This window comes from Camelus ferus, chromosome 11 (assembly GCF_009834535.1).
Source record: "Camelus ferus isolate YT-003-E chromosome 11, BCGSAC_Cfer_1.0, whole genome shotgun sequence".
NCBI lineage: Eukaryota > Metazoa > Chordata > Mammalia > Artiodactyla > Camelidae > Camelus > Camelus ferus.
Genome location: NC_045706.1, coordinates 34,610,752 through 34,633,276, shown reverse-complemented (window position 1 = coordinate 34,633,276; position 22,525 = coordinate 34,610,752). Strand labels below are relative to the sequence as shown.

The window sequence follows — 22,525 nt, the reverse complement described above, 5'->3', positions numbered from 1 at the left end:
GAAGTGCTGTTTTAAATCTTTTGTCCATTTTAAAATAATTGGGCCATTCGTTTTCTTATTACTGATTTGTGAGAGTTCTTTATATATTCTAGACACCAGTTTCTTATTGGATATATGTTTTGGCAAACATTTTCTCCAAGTCTGTGGCTTGTCTTTTCATTTTCTTAACAATACCTTTCAAGGACATTGCTTTTAACTTTGATCATGTCCAATTTATCAATTTATTCTTTTATGGTTTGTGCTTTTTGTATCCTATCTGAGAAATAATTGCCAAACTACAAATCATAAATATTTTCTCTTATGTTTTCATCTAAAAGTTTTATAGTTTGAGGTTTTATATTTAGGTCTATGATCCATTTTAAGTTAATTTTTTGTGTATAGTGTGAAACATGGACTTTTAAGTCTAAAGTGACACGTTCCAGTTTCTATTTTGCTGCTCACTAGTCGCATCGCGTTAGGCAAAACATTCAACTTGAACCTCAGTTTCCTCATTTAAACAAAAATAGTAATATTTACTTCCTGATCTGTCAGAATTGTTGTGAGGATCAAATGCAAACAAGTATAAAAGCACTTGCTAAAATCAGAATATAAATGTTAACTATTATTATTTCTCACTGACAGCAGCAACAGAATGATAGTATAAGAATGTGTCATAATTGGAGGAAAGCCAGAACTCAATTACCAGCAGCAGAACGAGTGGTTAAAAGCACCAGCTTTTAAATAGACCTGTGCTTGAATTCCATTTTTGCCACTTCCTAGTGGAGGAACCTCACACAAGGCACTGAGCTCTCAACTTCCCAACTTTCTGACCTACGTAATGGGGAAGGAGTACGAACTCCACAGGGTGGAGATGAAGTGAGTTACATACAGAGCCCAGTAAGTTATACAGAGCAGGGGATTAATAAATGGCATTTTTGAGAGAGAGAGATAATGGTTATGCATGTAAACTGTCTAATAAAATGCTGATGAAGACTGTCATGGTCTATATAAATGCTATGACAGATGATGGCAAGATTAAGGTGAAAAGGAAGAATGCACCTTGCACTCTCCTGCCTCTGGGAAAGTGGAACACCAGTCCAACATCATTCCCTTTGCCTCTCTGACTTTATCTTGTAGGATTTAGCTCAAATGGCATGTTCTTTTAGGGAGCTATTTATTACCGCTTTCTCTTCAAATCTGCTCTGGGTTCACTCAGTACACTGTGTATAACTTTCTTAGAACAAATTGTAACATATCATGATTATCTGTTTATTGGTCAGCCTTGCTGATTATATGGGAAGGTCCTTAAAGGAAGGGAGCTGTCTTTGAGTCTTTAAATCCAGTCTAATAGCTGGCACATAGTAGGAGCTCAGTAAATGTATGCTAAATGAAAAGAATATATGTTATTAATTTCTAATGTGGGTATAAATAGCTTTTGTCAAGTGAACTTTTTAGTTCAGCTTGTTAGTTTTAGAGCTGAATACTAATGTCTACTCTAAGCAGACCAAGTGGACTTCCCTTTATGGGGTAGTGCTGGAATAGGGCCTGTTTCTCTTAGATTGCCCACACCCCTATAATAACATCCATCATCCAGTTTTAAGTAATACTGGGTTCAGATGAATATATACAGCGTTTGCCCAGGAAAAAATGACAGACTCCTTTTTAAAGTTTTCTGTAAAGTACTGCTGTTCAAAGTAATTAGTTCTTTTGAAAAAGTGTGATGCTGACCACATGGCAGGGTAAGTTCCTGCCATGAGCACTTGAGAAAAAAATGACTTAATTAAACTCATATGTGTTAAAATGTTTAATAGCTCATATAATATGGAATTTTATGAAAAGGGGAAATATCTGCTCATATAAACTTCAATTAAACTGTGACTGAACATCACTAATTCAATGATCAGAATCTCTCAGCTGATGATCTCACACAGATGTAGCTACCTCATAATAAAGCGAAGCAAGTGGTTAGTTACGTGCCAGTGAGAAAGAGATGAGAGATCACTCAGTGGAATGCTTAGGACCGACACCTGTTCGATCTCCTGCTCTTGGGAGACTGGGTCATGCCATGGTCCACCGATTCCAAAGTGTCTGTTTTGGGTCTCCATAGGATACCGTAAACTTATGGCACATAGACAAGAGTGCTCTGGAGGCCTCAATTTCATGCCAGGAAATGTAGACTCATGGCATAAATGTGTTAAATTACCAAACACTGGAAAATGTGTAAGTTCATTTAGGAATGAATGGCAAGAAGCTGGAAAATCTATAAACTTAGAAAAACCCAACTGAGAAGAGTTTCTTGTGTCCACAGGGACCCACCACTTTTATCTCACCCTGTTCTGATGTTAACAGTCCCTCTGGTACGACTGAGTGTCACAGCCCCTGGCATGGAGTCAGTCCTTCTGAAACATCCTTGTCTAGAACTATCTGCATAGGTGAAGCAAAGAGAAAAGACAGAAACTCTGAAAAGAGAAGAGAGTAAGAAAAAAAAAAAAGTGTGGCAGCTTGTGGGCACCGAGGTAATCAAGAAAAGGGAGCAAGGGACACACATAGAGCTGATCTACTAACTAGGAAATGTATGGAGTCACCTTCACCCACCTCATCTCCTCCTTCCTTTGCTACCTCTACTTAGTAATATTAATTGAGAACTTGCTTTGTATTAGTGTTACAGTAAATGTTTTCTACGGTGTTCTCCCATTTCATTCTAACCGCAACCCTTTGAGGTAGGTTCAGCTGGACTATTTACAGACAGGGCCCTGGAGGCTTCGAGTTAGTCTAGCTTGCTCAAAAGCACAGGGAGAGCTGAAGTTTGAACCGAAGTCTGCCTGACTCCAAAGTCCAAGATCATGATCATACCACATTATTAAAAATCCAGGAATTACAAGGCATAAATATGGAAGAAAAGTCTCTGTGGCAGAATGATCAAAAGAGTACGATTTTAATGTAGAAATAAACTACAAAACAACATGCCTAATCTACTTTAACTGATAAACACAATTGATTACTGTCTTTCAAGGTATTTATCCTAAAAGGCTATATGTTTCCATTTGCAGTGATGTCTTTTAGGGGTCAATGTCTTTTAGGGATAGCAGCTTTTAGAATCAGATTGCTAGACACATTAATATAGATAAATACAAACAGCTATATTTCTTTAGTTCTTGAAAACATTTAAGAAAATTGTTAAGATTGACCAACTATTTTATTAAGAAGATTTAAGTCCAAATGACTTTGGTCATTTCTAAAACAGCAAGTTCAAGCTCAACTTTCAAAGACCTGATTCAACTGATTATACGCTGAAGAGTATGTGTCAGGCTCTGAAAGAGATGCCCAGTCTTGTTGAAATCAGTGTGTGGCTTATTAAGGTGACTGACTACTTTGAAGGGGACAATCCTTTGGACTTACAATTTTGGTGCATTCATACAATCAATCAGTCACTGCTTTTCAGTTTCAACCTACCTAAGAGAAGAAAATGAGGAGGATATAATAGAAGATGCATAAGACAGGGAAAGAGAAAATGAAAATATCAATTACCACCTGACCTCCCAATGCTGAAATTAGACACAGCTTACCCACCAGAAATTAATCTCATGAGGGAATAATGTTAAGTATATGGGTGACCCCAGGCTCTTCTGCATACACATCCCCCTCCCCACCAAACACAAACCTCTACGCTGTTGCATTTTCCTCTTTTCTCTTTCTTTCCCTCTAACTCCTGGGCAGTATGATGCCAACTGAGGTAATCAATTGGGGAAGATCTGAGGAAGCCAAAATAGGGAACTGGCATTGAAAAGGTCTAAGATTTACTTGTCAAGAGGGAAAAAAAAAAAAAAAAGAGTCAAAAGTGAGGAATGTGAATGGGAGGCTGCCAGGAGGAGAGGAAAGGTAGAAAAAGAGATAATCCCACGTGGCTGGTTATTAGGGAAACTAGAGTCAAGGGTGCACAAAGATTTGAGGGAGATTCCAGAAGTGGGAAACACAGGGGATGAGCAGAGAGACTTCAGAAAGTACCACTGAGGATGGTGAATTCTGGATATTCTTTAAAGTTCTATAAAAGATACTAGCAAAGATTAGAATTGCTTTACAGTCCTCCTGGTTGCTGAATTTTGTTTCTTCAACTACAACACAAGACTGGGCCATGAGGAGTTCTTGATTTACTTGGGCTACAATAGTGTACCATTTACAGCAGGTGTTCTTAATGCAGGATTCATGGGAGGACTTTTAAGTTGCTTACAAAGCTTCATAATTATATACACTTTTGTGTTTATGTGTATATGTGTATATATATTTAAGGAACTTATTCTGTACAGTAAATCACACATAGTTTAGATGTACATGTATATTTTGAAAGGATGAGAATCTTCACATTCATAGCTTCTATCAGATCTTAAAGAGTTCATGATCCTTCTCCTTAAAAATATGAAAGGACCACCACTGAGGAGAGAGAAAGTACAGTCTCAGGGCAAAAGACTAAGTGAAGAAGTGTAACTATAGAAGATAATTAATTTCTGATTTTACTGCTAAAGCCTTATAGGCTAGTCCAAATCCATTTATTTTGCCAAAGAGAGCAAAATATTCATTTACTATCTCCCTCTTCTTTTTCCCCTCCCCCTAAATTCCTCTCTTGAACTCTTTGGTATTCAAAATACATTCAGTGATTTTTTTAAAAAAATAAAGTAATCCATGAGTGTGCTAAATGAGGAAAAGGGCCGCTGACATTTTCAGGAGCTACAGAAAGATGGGGGAAAATGAGAGTCAATCTCGCAAGCAAATCAGACATTTACTATAGTTTGAGAAAGGCATCATGGTAGACCCTGAAACAAAGGAAAGCACAGCAAATAGTATCGGGGAGAGTTATCAAACTGATCGAGTGTCCTATGTCCAGGTACATGGAAAGGTGTTTTCAGTTATTACTCTTCTGCTGAAAGGATTAATATATCATACTTGTCACAGAAATCTTAATTCAATGCATCACAGCCTGGGCATCAAATTATATTAACTGGATAAACATTTAAATAATGGAAGGCAAAGAGCTGCAAAAGGGAGGAACTTAGAATCAAAACATCTGCCATTGCTATGCTGTGTTTGTTTGAACCACCTACTCAAGTGTTTCTTCCAAAGCCCAAATGGGAGGCACAGGGCAGCTCCAAAGTCTTTCAAACATGCCTTCTTTCTTCATCTGCCTCTCTCCTTGAGGGCAGCATCCACAAAAATGCAGCATTATCTTACTCAAGACAAAAAATTAAATTTAGTGTCTTAGGAGAAGGCCTTCAGCAAATATTAGTCTCTAGGGTTCCATAAGCAGAGTATTAGACATGTCAAAGGTATTTGTTAAATGCTTATTGAATAAATGAGTAACCAAAACGAATAAATGAACAAACATCCTTCACCTCCCTGCTGTCATTGTAGCTATATGACATTAGAGGCAGCAGAAAGCATGGGACAGCAACATCAGGGAAAAAGGAAACAAGAGCTAAGGGACTATTTTGTGTCCCCATCACAAAATCGTCCCTTACTTCTTTCAGAGAGCAGCTACTTCTTAAGTGGCTTGAGCCTTAAAGGGCTGGTGCTCTCCCCAGAGGTTTTATGAGAGGAGTGGGAGATACTGCCTCATAACAGAATCTACCAAGGGATTCTGGGGAAAGAAGGGTGTGATAGGCAGAAATAAGGTTCCCCTACCAAAGATGTCTACATCCTAATCCCCAGAACCTACAAATGTTATGTTATATGCCAAGAAATAGGAAAGGGTGCAGCTGGAAATAATGTTGCTAGACACTTGACCCTGTGATGAGAAGAGTGTCTGGATTATCCAGGTAAGCTCCGTGTAATCACAAGGGTCCTTTAAGGGAGAGTGAGGCAGAAAAAGAGGTCAGAGTGATGTAATACAAGAAGGACTTGACCAGCTGTGGTTGGCTCTGAAGATGGAGGAAGAAGCCTCAAGCCAAGGATTGTGGGCAGCTTCTAGAAGATGTAAATGGCAAGAAAATGGATTCTCTCTTAGAACCTACAAAAAGAAACACAGCCCAGCTGACACTCTGATTTCAGCCCACTGAGACCCATCTTGAACCTCTGACCTCCAGAACCATATGATAATAAATTTGCGTTGTTTTTAGCTACCAAACTTGTAGTAATCTGTTACAGCAGCCAAGAAAAACAGAGGGTCAGGGAAGAGGAGGGAAGGACTGGAGAGGCAGGCAGACTGGTTTTGTCATTATTAGCCATGGGACCTTTGGGAATTTATTTCATGTTTTTGAGGCTTAGTTTTTCTCATTGCTACTGTGGGTTAAAACTAGCAACGTCCTAAGGCTATTGTTGTTCTTTAATGAGATCACATCTTTGAATCGCCCAGCCCCAGGCCCGCCGCACATGGGTGCTCATCATTGGGGTCTCCCTTCCTTTCTTTTCTTCTCCCCCACCCTGCACAGTCCCTGAGTGGCACGGTGCAGGGTAAGGATCACAAAAGAAGAGAAAAGGGCGTGGGGATGGAGAGCCCAGCCCAAGAGGCCTAAAGTGGGAATCCACACCACTCACTGCTGCCTGGGGTGGGGAGTCCAGTTCTGCAGTCTACCTAGGATTTTACAAAATGAGGGTTTGAAGGGCTCGATCATTTGTCTGTCAGAGAGAAAGAAGAGAAGGAAGTGGGTGGAGTGTGAAAAACAGGAAAGGTTTGAGTGAAGCGGGACAGGGGGAGGAAAAAAAAAAAGGTGGGAGCCAGCCTGGAAGAAATAAAAGGAGGGATTCTCCTGCAGGGAAATCAGAAATAAAGGAAACTCTGAAATCAGTTGGTTGTTCTTTTGTTTTGTTTTTGTCCCCATTTCTATAACATCCTTCTCTTCCATGTAAGCCGATATTGGACCATATCTATACACAAACATCTATGAATTCATCAAAGGTAGATCTTGTGTCCTGGGATGGAAAGGAAAAAGGGTTACATACATTTACATCAAATTTCAAGAGCTAGGATGAACCTTTCAAAAACTTCATCATGGAGAAATGTTATCTTGGGAATAAATAACTGAAACCTAACTAGCTAAATGCTATTAAGTCTCATGACCAGTCACTAATTATCTCTTCTTTTAAGGTGATGTGGGAGATCTCTCTCTCACTCTCTCTCTCTATTGAACAATGTAAGTAAGATCTCTGCCATAATGACAGTGTTATATTCTGCAGAATGATGCTCAAGGTACTATGAATAGCGGAACATGCAAACCTTTACATTTGAATGACATCTTATTCCCTTTCAGGCTTTGCAGCCCATGTAGATTTCATGACTGCAGAGCTCTAAATGTACTGGGCTCATTCCAAGGGAGACCATCCAAATTGTAATAAAAATCATTGTTAGGGTTTGGATGTACTTTGTGTTCAAAGATTTTTTTAAATTAAATTTTGTGATATTGCACAACTTTAACTAGGTCATTTTGAGGATAGGTCAAATCTATTTCTATTAACACATTATATTTTAAGAAATAAGTAGATTTTAACCCATCTTTTCATTTTATTAATAAATTATTTTGAAGAAGTCACAAGAAGAAATTCACAAGCTATCGTTTCTTTTCAAAGAATATTTATACGTTGCAAATATAATATATCTAGCTTCAATTATATCAACAAGATTATTTCCTTGTTTTCTTTTTGAGGCCAACCTAAAATTGAGTTAAATATCACTTAAAGACATTAGCTATTGAGATTTTTAAAATTCTTTTAAAAGGAAAAAATAAAGTCTTTTAAACTGACCGTGATGTGTTTAAGTAAATATTTTCCTGAAAGATTCACTGTATAATTTAACTTGAGAAGATATAGGTAAACACACAGACCTGCTGCAATATTTTTAGGAAGTTTACCATTTCCTCTGATTTTTGGAAAGCCCTTTAAAATATACAAAATCTGCTGCAATTTCTCACAACCACTTTTTCTAAAAGCTTTACAGCTTGGGTAACCAATAGTGCTGATAAGTCAGTTAATCGATACACTCAGAAATCTTAGTCAAAAATAGAGAAGTCACTGCATCTTTTCTCTTTCTGCTTTTTGCTCCATTGCCCCCAAATGACCTCACAACTGAGTTTACAGAACAAAAGACTTTTTCTATGAATACTCACAAACTTCTGTTGGAATATGCAGATATTTTCAGAAAAGTCAGCACTGACTTAGTATAAAGAGCTTGTAGGTTTGAACTAGCAGAGCGATCAGCAGGCTTATCTAGCTCTGAAAAACAGCTCAACCAGCCGACCTATGCAGGTATTCATCTTTCTCCCCCAAAGAGCTCTGCTGGCAGCCATCAAAACCAAAGTGGGAACTTAATAAAAATGAAAATTGTGGTAGCAAAATACACTTACGAGGTTAATTTGACATATTGCAAAAATTTGGGAGGTTACAGTGGTTTCTATATAACCACAGTACTGATTTAGAAAATCCCCAGGGAAACAGCTGCATTTTGATATATAACCTGCCTTGCCTGCATAGGAAACCCCAGATTTTCAGGGTGTATGTCTTGAGATGCTAGAATTTGAACATAACATTGGGGAAATTGTATGCATCTCTCATTGAGAAATAACAGGATAATAAAATCAGGGTAATTGTAAACTTCTATATTAGGCAAACACATATTTGCTTCCCAAATCACTTGTCCATTTCTTTTCCTAGAAAGTGGCAAAGGATGAGAAAAAGTCAAGTCAGGCCTGGTTAAGAAAACGGTACTCATACCCCTGGCTTCTCTGATTACCTGTGAATGTCTCCATTTCTGGCATTTAGTAGCAACTGGCTGAGGCAAACCAGGCAAAATGTTCTCCAGCTGCTGGAAGATTAACTTCTGCACATCCTCAATGCTCTGTTCCAAGTGTGCAACTCCAAATGGGACAGTGGTGTGAATCACAAGGGAAGGCCCGATTTCTGATGACTCTAATGGAAGAGGAACATAAAGATACGTCTTAAAGTGGGCAACAAGGAAGTGTCTCTCAGCATTTCAATCCAGATTTAGGAACTGGTCACAGCTACCAGACAATAAATGAAGAGAAACAAATTCTAATCTTTGAAGAATAAATTTAGGGTGTTTCTGAAATTCAAAATCAGGCCTCTCTGAAGAGGAGGGCAGATTCAAGATGTATTTCAGAGAATGAATTTTCAGGTCTTGTTAAAGAACTGGAAGGAAGGTAAGAGAACCTACTAGGTATGGCCTTGGTTAAGAAATTAGATTTATTGATATGTTTATCTTCTCTCATCCACTAAATCATAAGCTTATCAGGGCAGGAACCATTTATTATACATAGCCTATATTTGCCTTAAATTCTGAGAACAAAGTAGATGTTCAGTAAATACTTAGCTTGTTAATTTTACGTTAAATGGGTTGTCAAATCTCTTGCTGAAATTATATAAATGCCAGAATAAAATATCTTTACTACTTAAAAAAAGCTTCTTTCTAAAAACAAGCTTGACCTCATAATGTCCTTTATCTTTTAAAAGCAGCATTAAAAATAAGTCTGCTTCAGTAATAACATAGACGTACTGTCCATTTTTGCTTGCCAGTGAATTACTTTTTGCTATGTTTCCACAATGGCAAATAATGAGTGTCTGCTTCATATCTTTCAGAATATAGGAAATGGAATAAAGTTTGACATTGAAAGCAAAGTGACTGAGGCATTAGAGAATATAACTTCAGAAGGAATGTTAACTGGATTTGCTGTTATTATTATTATTTATTTAAATCATGCAGAAGAGAAAGTTGAGGGGAAAACAATCTGAAATGCATGAAATAACAATATGAAAGTTGGTGCTCCCTGCTGCTGAAAGAAGAAAATAGTAAAATGTATAAGGTACTGACAGGGGTTGAAAAGCCTGATTCTGAAAATTCTTTAATTTGGGATCATAAAACTCCCGTGGGTTGAGATGGGTTTATACAGTCTTACACAGAACAAGCCACTCATTTGCTGAGCATCCACTCTGTGTGTGTATGTGTGTGTGTGTGTGTGAAGGATGAGAATGAGTTAGTACCCACCACACTGCTCTGTGGTGTGGATTAAATAACATAATGTATGTGAAGTGCTTAGCACAGTTTTGACACAGAGGAGGTACTTAAATGTAAACTATTGGAATAGAAGCAATAAATCAGATCTAGCCAAGGGAGAAGTTCTCCTGGTGTTGCCTGAATGATAGGTATAAGATTTTGGGGGTAAAATTACTTCATTTTTCCATTGCATTCCACTCAGAGAACTCTGCCTTGTGAATTTCATACTAAAATAGAGAAGAGAGTCCCAAAATGCTGTGGGTGCTATAAAGTGTTTCCAAACATTTATATATATATATATATATATATATATTCGAGGTGGGAGATCTGACTTCAGAATCTGTGCTGTAAATGCAATGGTAAGGAGATTGTCCAGTTTTCACCTCACGGTAGCTGGAGCAACTTGAAAGACGGAAGAGGGGGACCATCTCTCTGAATGTTCTATGTTTAACCTGTTGGTGTTGACTTTACAGGTTCCCACACAGCGGGAAGGACCAGGGTCCAGGGAGTGCAAAATCTCAAGTTCTTTCTCCGAATACCACCAAGATGAGAAACCTCTTGCATATTATATTGCCTCAGGGAGTGTTATCTCTGTTGTTAGTTAATACTCGCAGGGAGGCTTTTTCACAGAAAGGGGGTGTCAATGTCACCCCTCTTCCATGAGTTCCAAGTGTTTCTGGGGACAGAGAGGGCTACTGAGTCAGAGTTGTGAAGAAGGAGAGCTGGGACTCTGAGTTGACTTATTTAAGGCAGGCCACAAAGGGAGAGGAACTTGAGCTTGTGCGTGAGGTTGCACTGACCCAGCCGTTTGTTCTAGGGGGAGTAGCTCATAACATCACTAGGGCAGTGATGGTTCATTGCCAGACTTCTCCCATTTACATTAGCTATCCACTCCAAGGAGAGCAATAAAAAAGGAAATTTAAGACCCCAAATGAAACAGTTCTTGCATCACAATGAGAGAACAACCTGGCTACTTGTTTTTATTAGAATCAGACAAAAATGGTTGAGAATTTGATTAAAATTTGAAGAGCTGCCACCTAAGATGATGAGTTTTAAGGAAAAGCTCCCTCAACTCCCAAATTAAAGGGTATTTTTAGAAGCTAAAGTGCAAAAATACAAACAGCCAACCAGAGTTTAAATGTGACCAAGGTTTGGAAAGAGAGCATTATAAGAAGCCACAAATAGGCTAATAGGTTTTAGAGCATAAATTCAGTATAATCATTATTCCTTGGTCACTGAGAAAGTAATGATGTTATCTTTCTTTTTCTTTTCTTTCTTCAGTCTAACAAGCATAGCACTTCGCTTTTGGCATTTTAAGTGTAAAGTTCATAGTAAGTTGACAACTATTTCTGCATGCTGGGTGATCAATGGTTTCAGTCAGAAAATAAGTATTTGAACCTTTGCAATCTTAATAGCCCCATGATCTTGGACAACTTAATCTCTTAGGCTTCACTTTCTTCCATCAATTAAAAGGGAGTAACACACTTTATAAGGCTGTCACAAGGATTAAATAGGTTTGGATACATAAAAGCCTTTCTTCAAATATAAAGTGTCAGACAAATGTAAGGCATTCCTAGATAATATTTTTGTTTTGACCTCTGTGCTGTGGTAAGAGCACCTTTAGAAAGGGATAACAGAGTTGACTTGTCTTGAAGTATTAAGATTGATTATTATATTAACACCCCAGGGACAGAGACAGACTATTCCTGGGTATAGGCAAAACAGGTTTTTTTTTAATGGTAATATATATATATATATATAACATAAAAACATATATACAACATAAAATTTACCTTTTTAACCTATTTTAAGTGTATAGCTCCCCAGCATTAAGTACATTCACATTGTTCTGGAACCATCACCGCTATCCACCACTAGAACTTTTTTATCTTCCCAAATTGAAACTCTATAAGCATTAACCTCTCACTCCCCACTTCCCTGCCCCTGTCAACCACCACTCTGTTTCTGTTGCTATGAATCTGATAACTCTAGGTACCTCATATAAGTGGAATCATACAGTATTTGCCCTTTTGTGACAGACTTATTTCACTTAGCACGATGTCTTCACAGTTCATCCATGTTGTAGCAGGTGTCAGAATATACTTCCTTTTTTTTTTTAAATTGAAGTATGGCCAGTTTACAATGTGTCAATTTCTGGTGTAAACATAATAGTTCAGTCATACATATATATATACATATATTCATTTTCATATTCTTTTTCATTATAGGTTACTACAAGATATTGACTATAGTTCCCTGTGTTATACAGTAGAAACTTGCTGTTTATTTTATATACAGTAGTTAGTATCTGCAAATCTCGAACTTCCAATTTATCCCTTCTCACCCTCTTCCCCCTGGTAACCATAAGTTTGTTCTCTATGTCTGTGAGTCTGTTTCTGTTTTGTAAATAAGTTCATTTGTCTTTGTTTAGATTCCACATATAAGTGATATCATATGGTATTTTTCCTTTCTCTTTCTGGCTTACTTCACTTAGAATGACAATCTCCAGGTCTATCGACGTTGCTGCAAATGGCATTATTTTATTATTCTTTTCTAGCTGAGTAGTATTCTGTTGTATAAATATACCACAACTTCTTTATTCAGTCATCCTTTTTAAGACCACATAATATCCCATTGTATACCACATTTTGTTGATGCATTCATCTGTTGATGGAAGCAATTTGGATTGCTCCCACCTTCTGGCTATTGTGAGTAATGCTGCTATGAACATGGGTATACAAGTATCTACTCAGTTCCTTGCTTTCATTTCTTTTGTGTATATACCCAGAAGTGAAATTGCTGGATCATATGGTACTTTTATGTTTAAAATTTTGAGGAATCATCATATTTCCCACAGTGGCTGCATCATTTTTTCACTTCCACCAGCAACGCACAAAGGTTCTAACTTCTCCACATCCTTGCCAACACTTGGTGTTTTATTTTTTTTTAATAACCATCCTAATGGGTGTGAAGTGGGCACAGCAGTTTTTAGTGCACAGTTTTGAGTGGGGGTCAAAATACTGAAAGCTAATAACAATAACAGCAGCAGCATATCAAGTACTGTTAATAGAACACTGAGATTTAGAAGGTTCTGCCTGAAAGGCCTACAAGTAAATTCTCACTGTCTTGTATCCATGGTCATATCAGTCATAATAGGTATTAACAGGTTACACTTGCTTAAAGACAAAGATTGTCATATTGGGTCAAGAAAATAACATCAAGCTATATACTACTTATAATAAAATACATTTTGAAAACAAATCCTAACTCAATTGTGCTGAGTCAGAGAATGTCATCTGCATAATACTTTAAGATTTGTTGAATGGCTTCATGACAGTCGATTTTCGTAAGTATTACATGTGTGCTTAAATAGAGTTTTCTAGATGTTGAATTAACATTTTAATAAGTCCATTAGAACAGTCTTATTAATTGTGTGGTTCTAATCAACTAAATTCTTATGGATTTTTTGTCTGCTTGATCAGTTACTGAGAGAAGTACTATGTTAAAAAATCTCTCCTTATGATGGTAAATTTGCCAGTTTCTCCCTTTAGTTCTGACAGTTTTGCTTTCTATTGAAGCTCTGTTACTAGTTTCTTGCTATTTCCTAATACTTCTTAACAATGTATGGCGAACATTATCACATCTAGAAATGCCTTTTATCTTAAAATTTATTTTCTGCTTGCTACTTGTTTCACTTTTTCAACATTTCTCTGTTTCTTTTGAAAATTAAAATAAAAATCACTCTTTTTAATTAAACCACTTTCTCCCTTATTCCACTCTTCCCCTTTACTAGTTTGGAAGTTTTATCGTTTATTTCTATTTTTAGGGATTACAGATTTGTTTTTAGGGATTGTAGATTTAAACATCCATATTAAATTCAAAAGTTAGTATATTTATCTTTCTCCTGAATAATTTAAGAAACTTAGAATATCTTAACTGTGATGGTGTAAGTTTTTGTTGTCCAGGATTTATTTCTTAAATTTTGTTTAATACAGCTAATGCTTATTACTGTTTCTCTACAGCTTCCATTGTGGATCTCCCATTTTCTTTCCAGGGTCATTTTCCTTTTCCTAAAGTATCTTCTTTTGAAGTTCCTTAACGAGGTTCTGTTGAAGGAAAGTTCTTCTCAGTTTTTGTTTTTCTAGAAATGTCATTATTTTACCCTCATTTGTGAAAGATAGCTGTCCTTGGTATATGATAATAGATTGAAAATATTTGCTGTCAGCATTCTAAAGATATTATTCCAGTGTAGGTTAGCATTTATCGATGCTGTTAACAAGTCAACTTTTAGTTTGATTGCAGGTCCTCTGCAGGTAATTCTTCTTTTATATCTGGATGCTTCTAGTGTTTTCTCTTTGTCTTGGGCGTTTGGCAGTTTTACTTGTATAGTTTGAGGCTTTGAGTTTCTTTTTGTTTACTTTCTTTGACTTCACTGGGTTTTCTGAATGTGAAGACCCGTTTTTGTCATTAACTCTGGAAGATGTTCAGCATTAGTTTTCTCTGCTCTGTCTAGGAGCTATGGTGGCCCTCTGCTTAGATACGGTAGACATTTTCATTCTATGTTCACATGTCTTGATCTCTTTTTAATATTTTCCAGCTCTGTCTCTCTATGCTGGATTCCATTTAATTTCTTCTGATTTATCTTACAGTTCACTATCATTCTCCCTACATATGTGTTTATTCTAATGTTTAATATGCCATTTGAATTTCAAATCTGCATGATCAATTTTGATAGCTTCTTTCTCCCTAAGTACACTGTCAAGTACCCTCTTTTCTTTCTTTCAGTGTACTATACTATATGTTTAGTTATTCCAAAATCTGCAGTCCTTATGAGTTTGAGTCTGCTTTTTGTGGACATCTAATCACACATGAAACTACAGGCCATTCTTCTATTAATATTAATAGATATACATTAATAAGTAGTTTTTCACATTAATAGGTACAATTAATCATCATTGCTCATGATGGTTTCCTTGTGTATTTTTTTTTTTCTATTGTGAGCCAATATTCCTATGGTGAGCTTAAAATTCCTAGGAACTTTATCTCAGAAGCTCTTTGAGGCCTGAGTTTAAAGATTATTTCTTGGGAGATTTACTTTTCTTTATGCTAGATACCTTGGGGGCAATACTGCATATGACTAACTTTAAGTGGATTTTTAGGACATACTAGCAGAATGAATTCTGGCACCAAATCTGCCTGAGGGTGGATATGTCTTTTGGCATCTCAGGGGAGACATTTTATTTCTTTACTGTTTTTTCCACTCCTCTCAAAGATAGGCAAGCATCCCCATCGTCTTCCTCTGCCAGATAGGATATAGCAGATACAGAGAAGTTCTTAAAAGCCATAAAAGTGTACCTGTCCATGTGAGTAAACTTTTAAATCTAAAAGAAACAGGTTAATTTTTCTTAGACGATAAAAGTTATCAAGATTAACTCAATTTAAAGGAAATCAGTATAAACTAAAATACATAAAAGAAATTGAAAGTACAGTCAATAAATATTTAAAACAAAAAAAAGACTTTAGGACCTAGCTATTTTATTTGTGATTTGTTTAAAATTGTCAAGCTAGTATAACATTGATTACAGACACACACATCACATTTACACACATAAACACACACCAAACTATAGACCATTTGTCTATTAATATTAATATGTATATTTTTTCATATTTATAGGTACAGTGAAGAGAAACATGACATTCTCAATATGTATGTTTAAAAGGCATCCATTAACATTTAATATCAATTCATGGAAAAAAGACAACATGAAGAAATGGTGACTTTCTCAAAATGAGATAGAATATCTTTCTTATGCTGTTCGTTTACGTCATATTTTACTGTGAAATAATACAGATTTTTTTCATAGCAAAAGCATAAATCAAGGATCTTCAATAATACTAATGGTATTTAACATTGCTCTGGTTAACACATTAAGATAAAAATATGGAAATAAGATTTATAATTATTAGGGAGAAGGAAAATCATGATTTAAAATAACAGTAAACCAACATAAAATTCATCAAATTAATTTAGAAATTTTTGATATTAAATTGATTGCCCTATATATCACAATAACTAGTAAGAAAAAAATTCTTAATTAATTCTACAAGTTTCTTTTTTAATTTGAGAAAATAATTCTAAAGGAAAAACAAAGCAATGAGAATATTAAACACTTTTTCTTGGAAAAAAATCAATGAGTGGACACTTACTTTACCATATATTTAAATGCATTATAAATTTACAGCAATCAAAACAGCCTGGTACTGGTTGAAAATAATAGTCAATGAATCAGAATAGATCTCTCTGGAAAAAAATCCTAAAATATAGTAAGTAGTATAGGACAACAAACTTAACAAAGCAATGGAGGAAGAATGCATTTTTTAAATTGTCCTAGAAAATTAGATATGTGAACAGTTTTAACTTATAATATTTCCCTCCCACTTCTGACTCAAATTTTGTCATCTTTTCTGACTTCCCACTTCTGAAATTATATAAGGAATCTACACTTTCAACTCATATAGCAAGCTCAAACTTACTGAGACATCCTTATTCACATGCAAATACTTCAGAGGCCTTTTCCATCTGATAAACTTTATTTCTGGCCATATCTACCAAGGGGCAGAAGTTGGGTTCCCCTAAGGCCAGCTCTAGATTCCATCTCTGACAGGGAAGTAGGGGATTAAAGAAATTTAAGAAGAGGCAGACACTATAGCTGCAGACCAAGAGGATCAAGAAGTGGGTGAAAATGTTTCTTTAATTACTACAGTCAAATAAGCACGTGGTTGTCTAGTGCAGGTTGGTACCCAGAGAAACTCGGCTGAGGCCTTTCAGAAGCTTAAATCTTAGTGGGGGAGACGGTGCCTAAGCAAAACAGTTAGAGACCCATGATCGCTAACTGGTATGGTCTTGACAGTGGGTGCAGACTAAGTTCAGGAAACAGATTCCTGAAGAGAGAAAAGAAGGGACGAGGCTTTGAGAGCCACACAGTTTGAGGGGGCGGGTGGTCAGCCCTCCTTCCTCCTTCCTCCTGGCAGTGGAAATTGGTGGTAAGTTTCCCTCTCCCTCCTAGTGTGGAACTGGCTCAACTATCCTTGCCCTCCAGCCATGAGAGCTCTCATTACAATTTAGCTCTTTCATATGGCTCTGGAGCCCAGCAGCCAATGTAACGGAGAGTAAGCCAATCTTATCAGTCAAGTCCAACAACAAAAAAAGTAACTCACTCTGGATGATGAAAGCATAGCAGGGGGGAAGGGAAGAAGACTTGGGAGAGGAGAGGGAGACAGAGATGGAGAGATACGTTCTCCTGATGTCTCTCTCTCCCATTCCTCACCTTCCTAAGTGGAGCCAGCCCAAACAAGTGTCTAACACTCTGCCATTTGGCATGCCACCTCTTTGGCAGCGTGTCTGCTGTTCTGTGTCTACTGCTGGCCCAGAATCAGGAACTAGGCCTCGCTATTCAGACGAACCACCTGCAGGTTTTATTTGCTTTTTAATAACCATCTCAAACCTATTTTTCATATATAGGTAACAGAGGCCAAAATTCACATACAGGAGCCCTACTCATGTCCTGGGTAACTTCATTCCCTCCAACTTTATCTACAACAGGAACTTCCATAGCAAGTATCTGTATTCATTTAGCACAATATTATGGTTTTAACTGAAGAGTAAGGTTTTGGAAGGGTAACCTTCTGAAATGACAGCATGGGTGGGCACAGACAAAAGGCGGTTTTAATCATAGTCTTCCCTTTTACTGATTTCACTTTTATCCTATCATCTTTGAAGAGAAATAGTTGTTTCACTTTCTTCCTTGTTATTTCCCCAGAGCTTAGGGACTGTATTAATTGGTAGCAGCAGTTGCTTTAAATATCCAGTTAAAATCATTGAAGAGATTTGAATGAACAGCGCCATTTGGAAGACATAAAGATAACAGTATTTAGGGAAGTGACAGGAAAAAGTAATTGGCCTGAAAAACATTCAGAAAGAGAAACGAATGGGAAAATTGTATTCTTGTCACCTGATTTACCAAAATTAGCCGATAAGCCTCTACTTCCCTTTCTAAAGGTAAAATGTCTATTAAAAAAGGGAAATTATAGGGGTGAAATGGCACTCTTTTAAATGATAGGAAATATTCCAGTATAAAGGTGTCTTTTTCCCCTTCTTGTTGAAGGTAGTGCCTAGCTCTTCTTAGGAAACTATGCCATCTAAGAGTTACAGAAAATTCTACAGTGCTATGTCTAGGCCCCTCACCCCCCACCACCTGCCTTAAGAAACAAGGTATGTTTTACTCAGTATGAACAAATCAGATCCCTTTCTCCACCCTGATTGCACAGTGTTAGAGGCACATCAGCTGAGCTTTGGATCTTGATCTTGAGTCAGAAATATCGTCTCCCTACCCACCGGCTGTGTGACTTTAGGCTGGTCATCATGTCTGTGATTCCTTAAGTCACTGTTGCCCACTGGATGTCCCAGGACATATTAACAGTTATTAGGCAAAATGACAACAATGAAATTCTTTGGACAAATATATTTTTGAAATGCCTCTTTTAAACAAAATTATATAGGATGTCTCACAGTCCCTAATATTATTACATACAGTGTGATAGTATGAAATTATTTTTGGTGCTTTAAATCTATTTTTTATTTAAATTAAAAAATTGTTTTTAAAAAGTTACTCAAACAGCAAAAGGGCATAAAGTGAAAACAAATAAAATTACAGCTTCTATGTTAGACCTGGCAGTCCCACTCCCCAGGGCGATGACTGTCAAAAGTTTCCTATGTATCCTTTCAGAAATTTTCTACACAAGAGCTTGCATATCTACTCTCCTCTTTAAAATGGAAATACAATCTTACTATACTTATTGTTCTTTTATGCTTTTGTTCATATAACATATCTTGAAGGACTTTCTACCAATTCATGTAGACCTATGTAATTTAATAGTGTGGAATTACTCTGGTTTATTAGTAACTCTTCCATAGCTGTAACAAGCAGAGCTGTAATGAGCACATTTATTCACATTTCTTTACTATGTTTATGTGAGACTATCTCTAGGATAAATTCCTAGAAATAGAATCGCTGAATCAAAGAATAAACATTTAAAATTATTTCAGATATACAGCTAAATGGTCCTCCAAAATTGCACTCCCCCTAATAGTATACAAGAGCTCACTTCTCCATACTCTTAACAACACTAGGTAATTTTCGCTAATCTGCTAGGTTACAATGCATCTTATTTTATTTTTAGTTTTAGTTTTCAGCTAGTTATTTATGTGTGGTATTTTCAAATATAAACCCAATTTGTATCCTTTCCAGTGATTTGCCTTTTTTCTCATCCTGCTGGCAACAACAGTGTCAACATAGGGATTAAACACGTCAAGTGAGAAAATTTAGGGTTTGGCACACAGTAAGTGCTCATTGAGTATTATTTGGGGAACCTACCTAGTGAGGCTGACTCACCCCATTTCACAGGATTAGAGTTACCAAGGTTTTATTGTGCCCTCACTCTTCCTTTCCACTTCATTGATGGGAAATCTGAGCCTCAGAAAATCATCATGGGAGGAAAGCGCATTCCTGACTGTGGTATTTATCACGTGGTATTTTAATTGTCTGTTTACTTGTCTCTCTTGGGACGACCTGAAGTTATGGATCCTGTCTTATTTGTTTTACATTTCTAATACCTGCCTCAGGGTCTGACACATGGTAAGCAGTCAATATTTGTTGAATACTTGAATGAATAGATGAATGAATGAAATAACAGTTTGGCTGCCTGTCCCCATCTAGAGGGCATGGGTAGGCAGAGTAAGCTTTCTACCGGCTAGTGAATAAGAGGACAAGGTCAGCTCTACTGGACAAAATGACAAAAAATTTAGAATCTGACAACACTAAGTGCTCACAGCTGAACAATTAGAGCTCTGGTTCCATACGTGACCCTAAGAAACTTTTCTATCATTGAGCTGGGGATTCTAGCTTAAAAAAAAAAACAAAACTAACACACCTATTAGTTTCTTCTCTTCTTTTGGTCTTTTACTTGTTTCTTCTAAGCCTGAGGGTACTAACATATCTATGGATGTATGCATTTGCCTTTTTAAACAGAGGCTAGGAAGGGAAGTTTTAAAACTTGTACACATGATGTTTGTAATCCTTGTTATCCCAAGCTACATATGTTTGGATTTCTTATGTTTAACAAAACACACAGACATCCTATAAACAATTCTGTATAAGATAACCATTCTGATAGGAATTTAGTTAAATATAAACAAGTGTATAAAACCCCACACGATGAATTGAAAATAAAATAAGAATTCCCCCAAAAGTTCATACTTCCAGCTTCAGAAGATAGTTCTCCATAGCTCCAGTATAAATAAATGTATACAAATTCAGGAAATAATCTTCCAGTAAACAATGGAAAATTGTCCACAGAAGAGTATGTTTGCCTTCTCCAGCCAGCTGAGAAAGTAAATGATAACATTCACCAGTAATCCAGACTACTTGAATGATAAACATGTTGCCTATTTCCTCAATACCTGTGAGGGCTGAATGCTAGAGGCTTTGCGATGGGGTCAGGAGGGTGAGAACAGGGGCTGGGCTGGGCTACCAGGGATAATTTCCTACTGATTAGAGGGGCATCCCTGAGTTCTGAGAGTGGAATAGGTATAGGTACCAATTTGTTGGGCTAAATCTCCAAAATAGATAAGGCTTCATAATAAACAAGATGATCAGTGGAAAGGGTGAGGGATGACAGGCAGGAGTGGACCTGGGGGACTGGCAGGAAGTACTCCTAGTTATAGGGAGAAAAATATATACATTGCCTACAAAAATTCACTTTAGTATATCTTTTCCTACTGGATTGGTGTTAGGACTCATGAAGGGGCTCAAACCAGCCTATGTATCCTTCCAGAAATTTTCTGGAAGGTCTTCAGCCTGGTAATCTACTCAATAGATTAAAAAAAAAAAAGTCTTCAGCCTGGTAATCTACTCAATAGATTAAAAAAAAAAACAAACAACAACAACAACAAAAACAAACAAACAAAAAAAACCAGTACTCCTTAGAGAGAAGGGATGGTATAGTATAGTTAACTACTGACATCCAGACTAGTTGTAAGGCTCAAATGAGCAAGCGTCTGTGTGTCAGACTACCTGTTCAGTGTCCTATGGCAACAGAAGTCACATTTTGTTTGAGGGGATCAACACTCCCACACTTTTGCCCTGATAAAGGTGGCCTAGGTTAAGCTGAGCAATTGACCCATTCCTCCTGGTCACAGTGATTAGTTGGGTACACAACTCAAGCCAGGCCAATCAGGTCAATGAGATTCAATTCCAAGACTAGTATTGAGCTTTTAGGGAAATGAGCTCTTCCTTGGTAAGACTTGGCACTGAAATGCTTGGTACCATGGATGAATCCAATCCAGCATAAGGCAGAGTCAAGAAATGGACAGAAACTAAGTCTTATGTTGACTGAATCAAACCAGACATGCCTGCAGCTTTACTGTTAAGATTTTTCAGGAACAATACCAATAAATCCTCACCCTCTGCCCTTTTTTTTTTTTTTTTTGGTGGGGGGAGGGTAAGCCATTCAAGTTGGATCTTATGTCATTTGTAACTTAAATAACCTAAATATGTGAAGTGTCTAGTACTATGTCTGGCATATATATGCTTGTTCCTACAAATACAAATTTCCTTTCTTCTCTCCTCCTGTCTGACCTTAATCTTACTTTGTATCTCCAATACATAAAGAAGATTAGATTTTACCAGTTTCTTTAGAAATCTTGATGAAGTAATTATGAAAAAAATCTCCTTCTGGGCCAAAGTGTCTTCATATGTGAGGTAGAAAGGTTAGAAAAGTTTATTCTCTTAAGATGCCTTTCAGCTTTAATTTTCTATGACACTATAACATGAAGGTCCAGGGAGCAGTGACATTTTGAAAAGTGAAGTGCATCCTTTCCCTAATCACTCCATGCTGTCACTAGGGTAGAAATTTCTGGTCCTCAAAGAAAAGACTAAAACTAAGAATCCACAGGACCAATGTGGTGAAAACACGTCTCTTCATCTGAGCTTTCTAAACCTTGAGTTTGCCCGAGATTTTAGGGCTTTAATCTCCATCCCACTTTTGAGTTTAAATTCAGTGAACTATTTTGTAGTACGGTGAGAAAATGTGCTACATTGTTTAAGAATGCTTTGTTCTGGTTCAGGCTCCGCTACTACCCAGAACAGCTCTTGACATACCACAGATATTCAATTCACACAGTAAAATGGATAAATAATTCACAAGTACCACAGCTCTCTGGAAAATCACGTGTAACTAACAATAGTTAAATGAATACACCTGGGATTGAGGATATTTTGCTTTTCAAAGATATATTAAGTTGGATTCAAGTTTGTTCTGAAAATAACATTACCTTTGCTCACATGTATTTTGATACATGTGATCTTGAGTGTGAAAACCCGAGGCCTTGTGGGATTCCTAATAACATGAGTTATCCTCATGAGTACGTCATGGGTGTGAATATCATTTGTCAAGGGACCGATGGTAGGAGAACTAGATTTCCAAGGTTCTTTC

General features: G+C 36.9%; 1 protein-coding gene across 8 annotated transcripts in view; it reads right to left on the bottom strand.

Moving 5' to 3' along the window:
* RNLS (renalase, FAD dependent amine oxidase) overlaps nt 1-22,525 on the bottom strand; it is a 278,225-nt gene that overhangs the window by 52,754 nt on the left and 202,946 nt on the right. For all 8 annotated transcript variants that reach the window (XR_004323913.1, XR_004323910.1, XR_004323911.1 and 5 more), the window contains exon 6: nt 8,693-8,868. Coding sequence is in view for 1 of the 8 variants with exons in the window: in XM_014562758.2 (XP_014418244.1) it covers nt 8,693-8,868 (176 nt within the window). In the remaining 7 variants the exon portion in view is untranslated. The remainder of the gene's footprint in view (nt 1-8,692; nt 8,869-22,525) is intronic.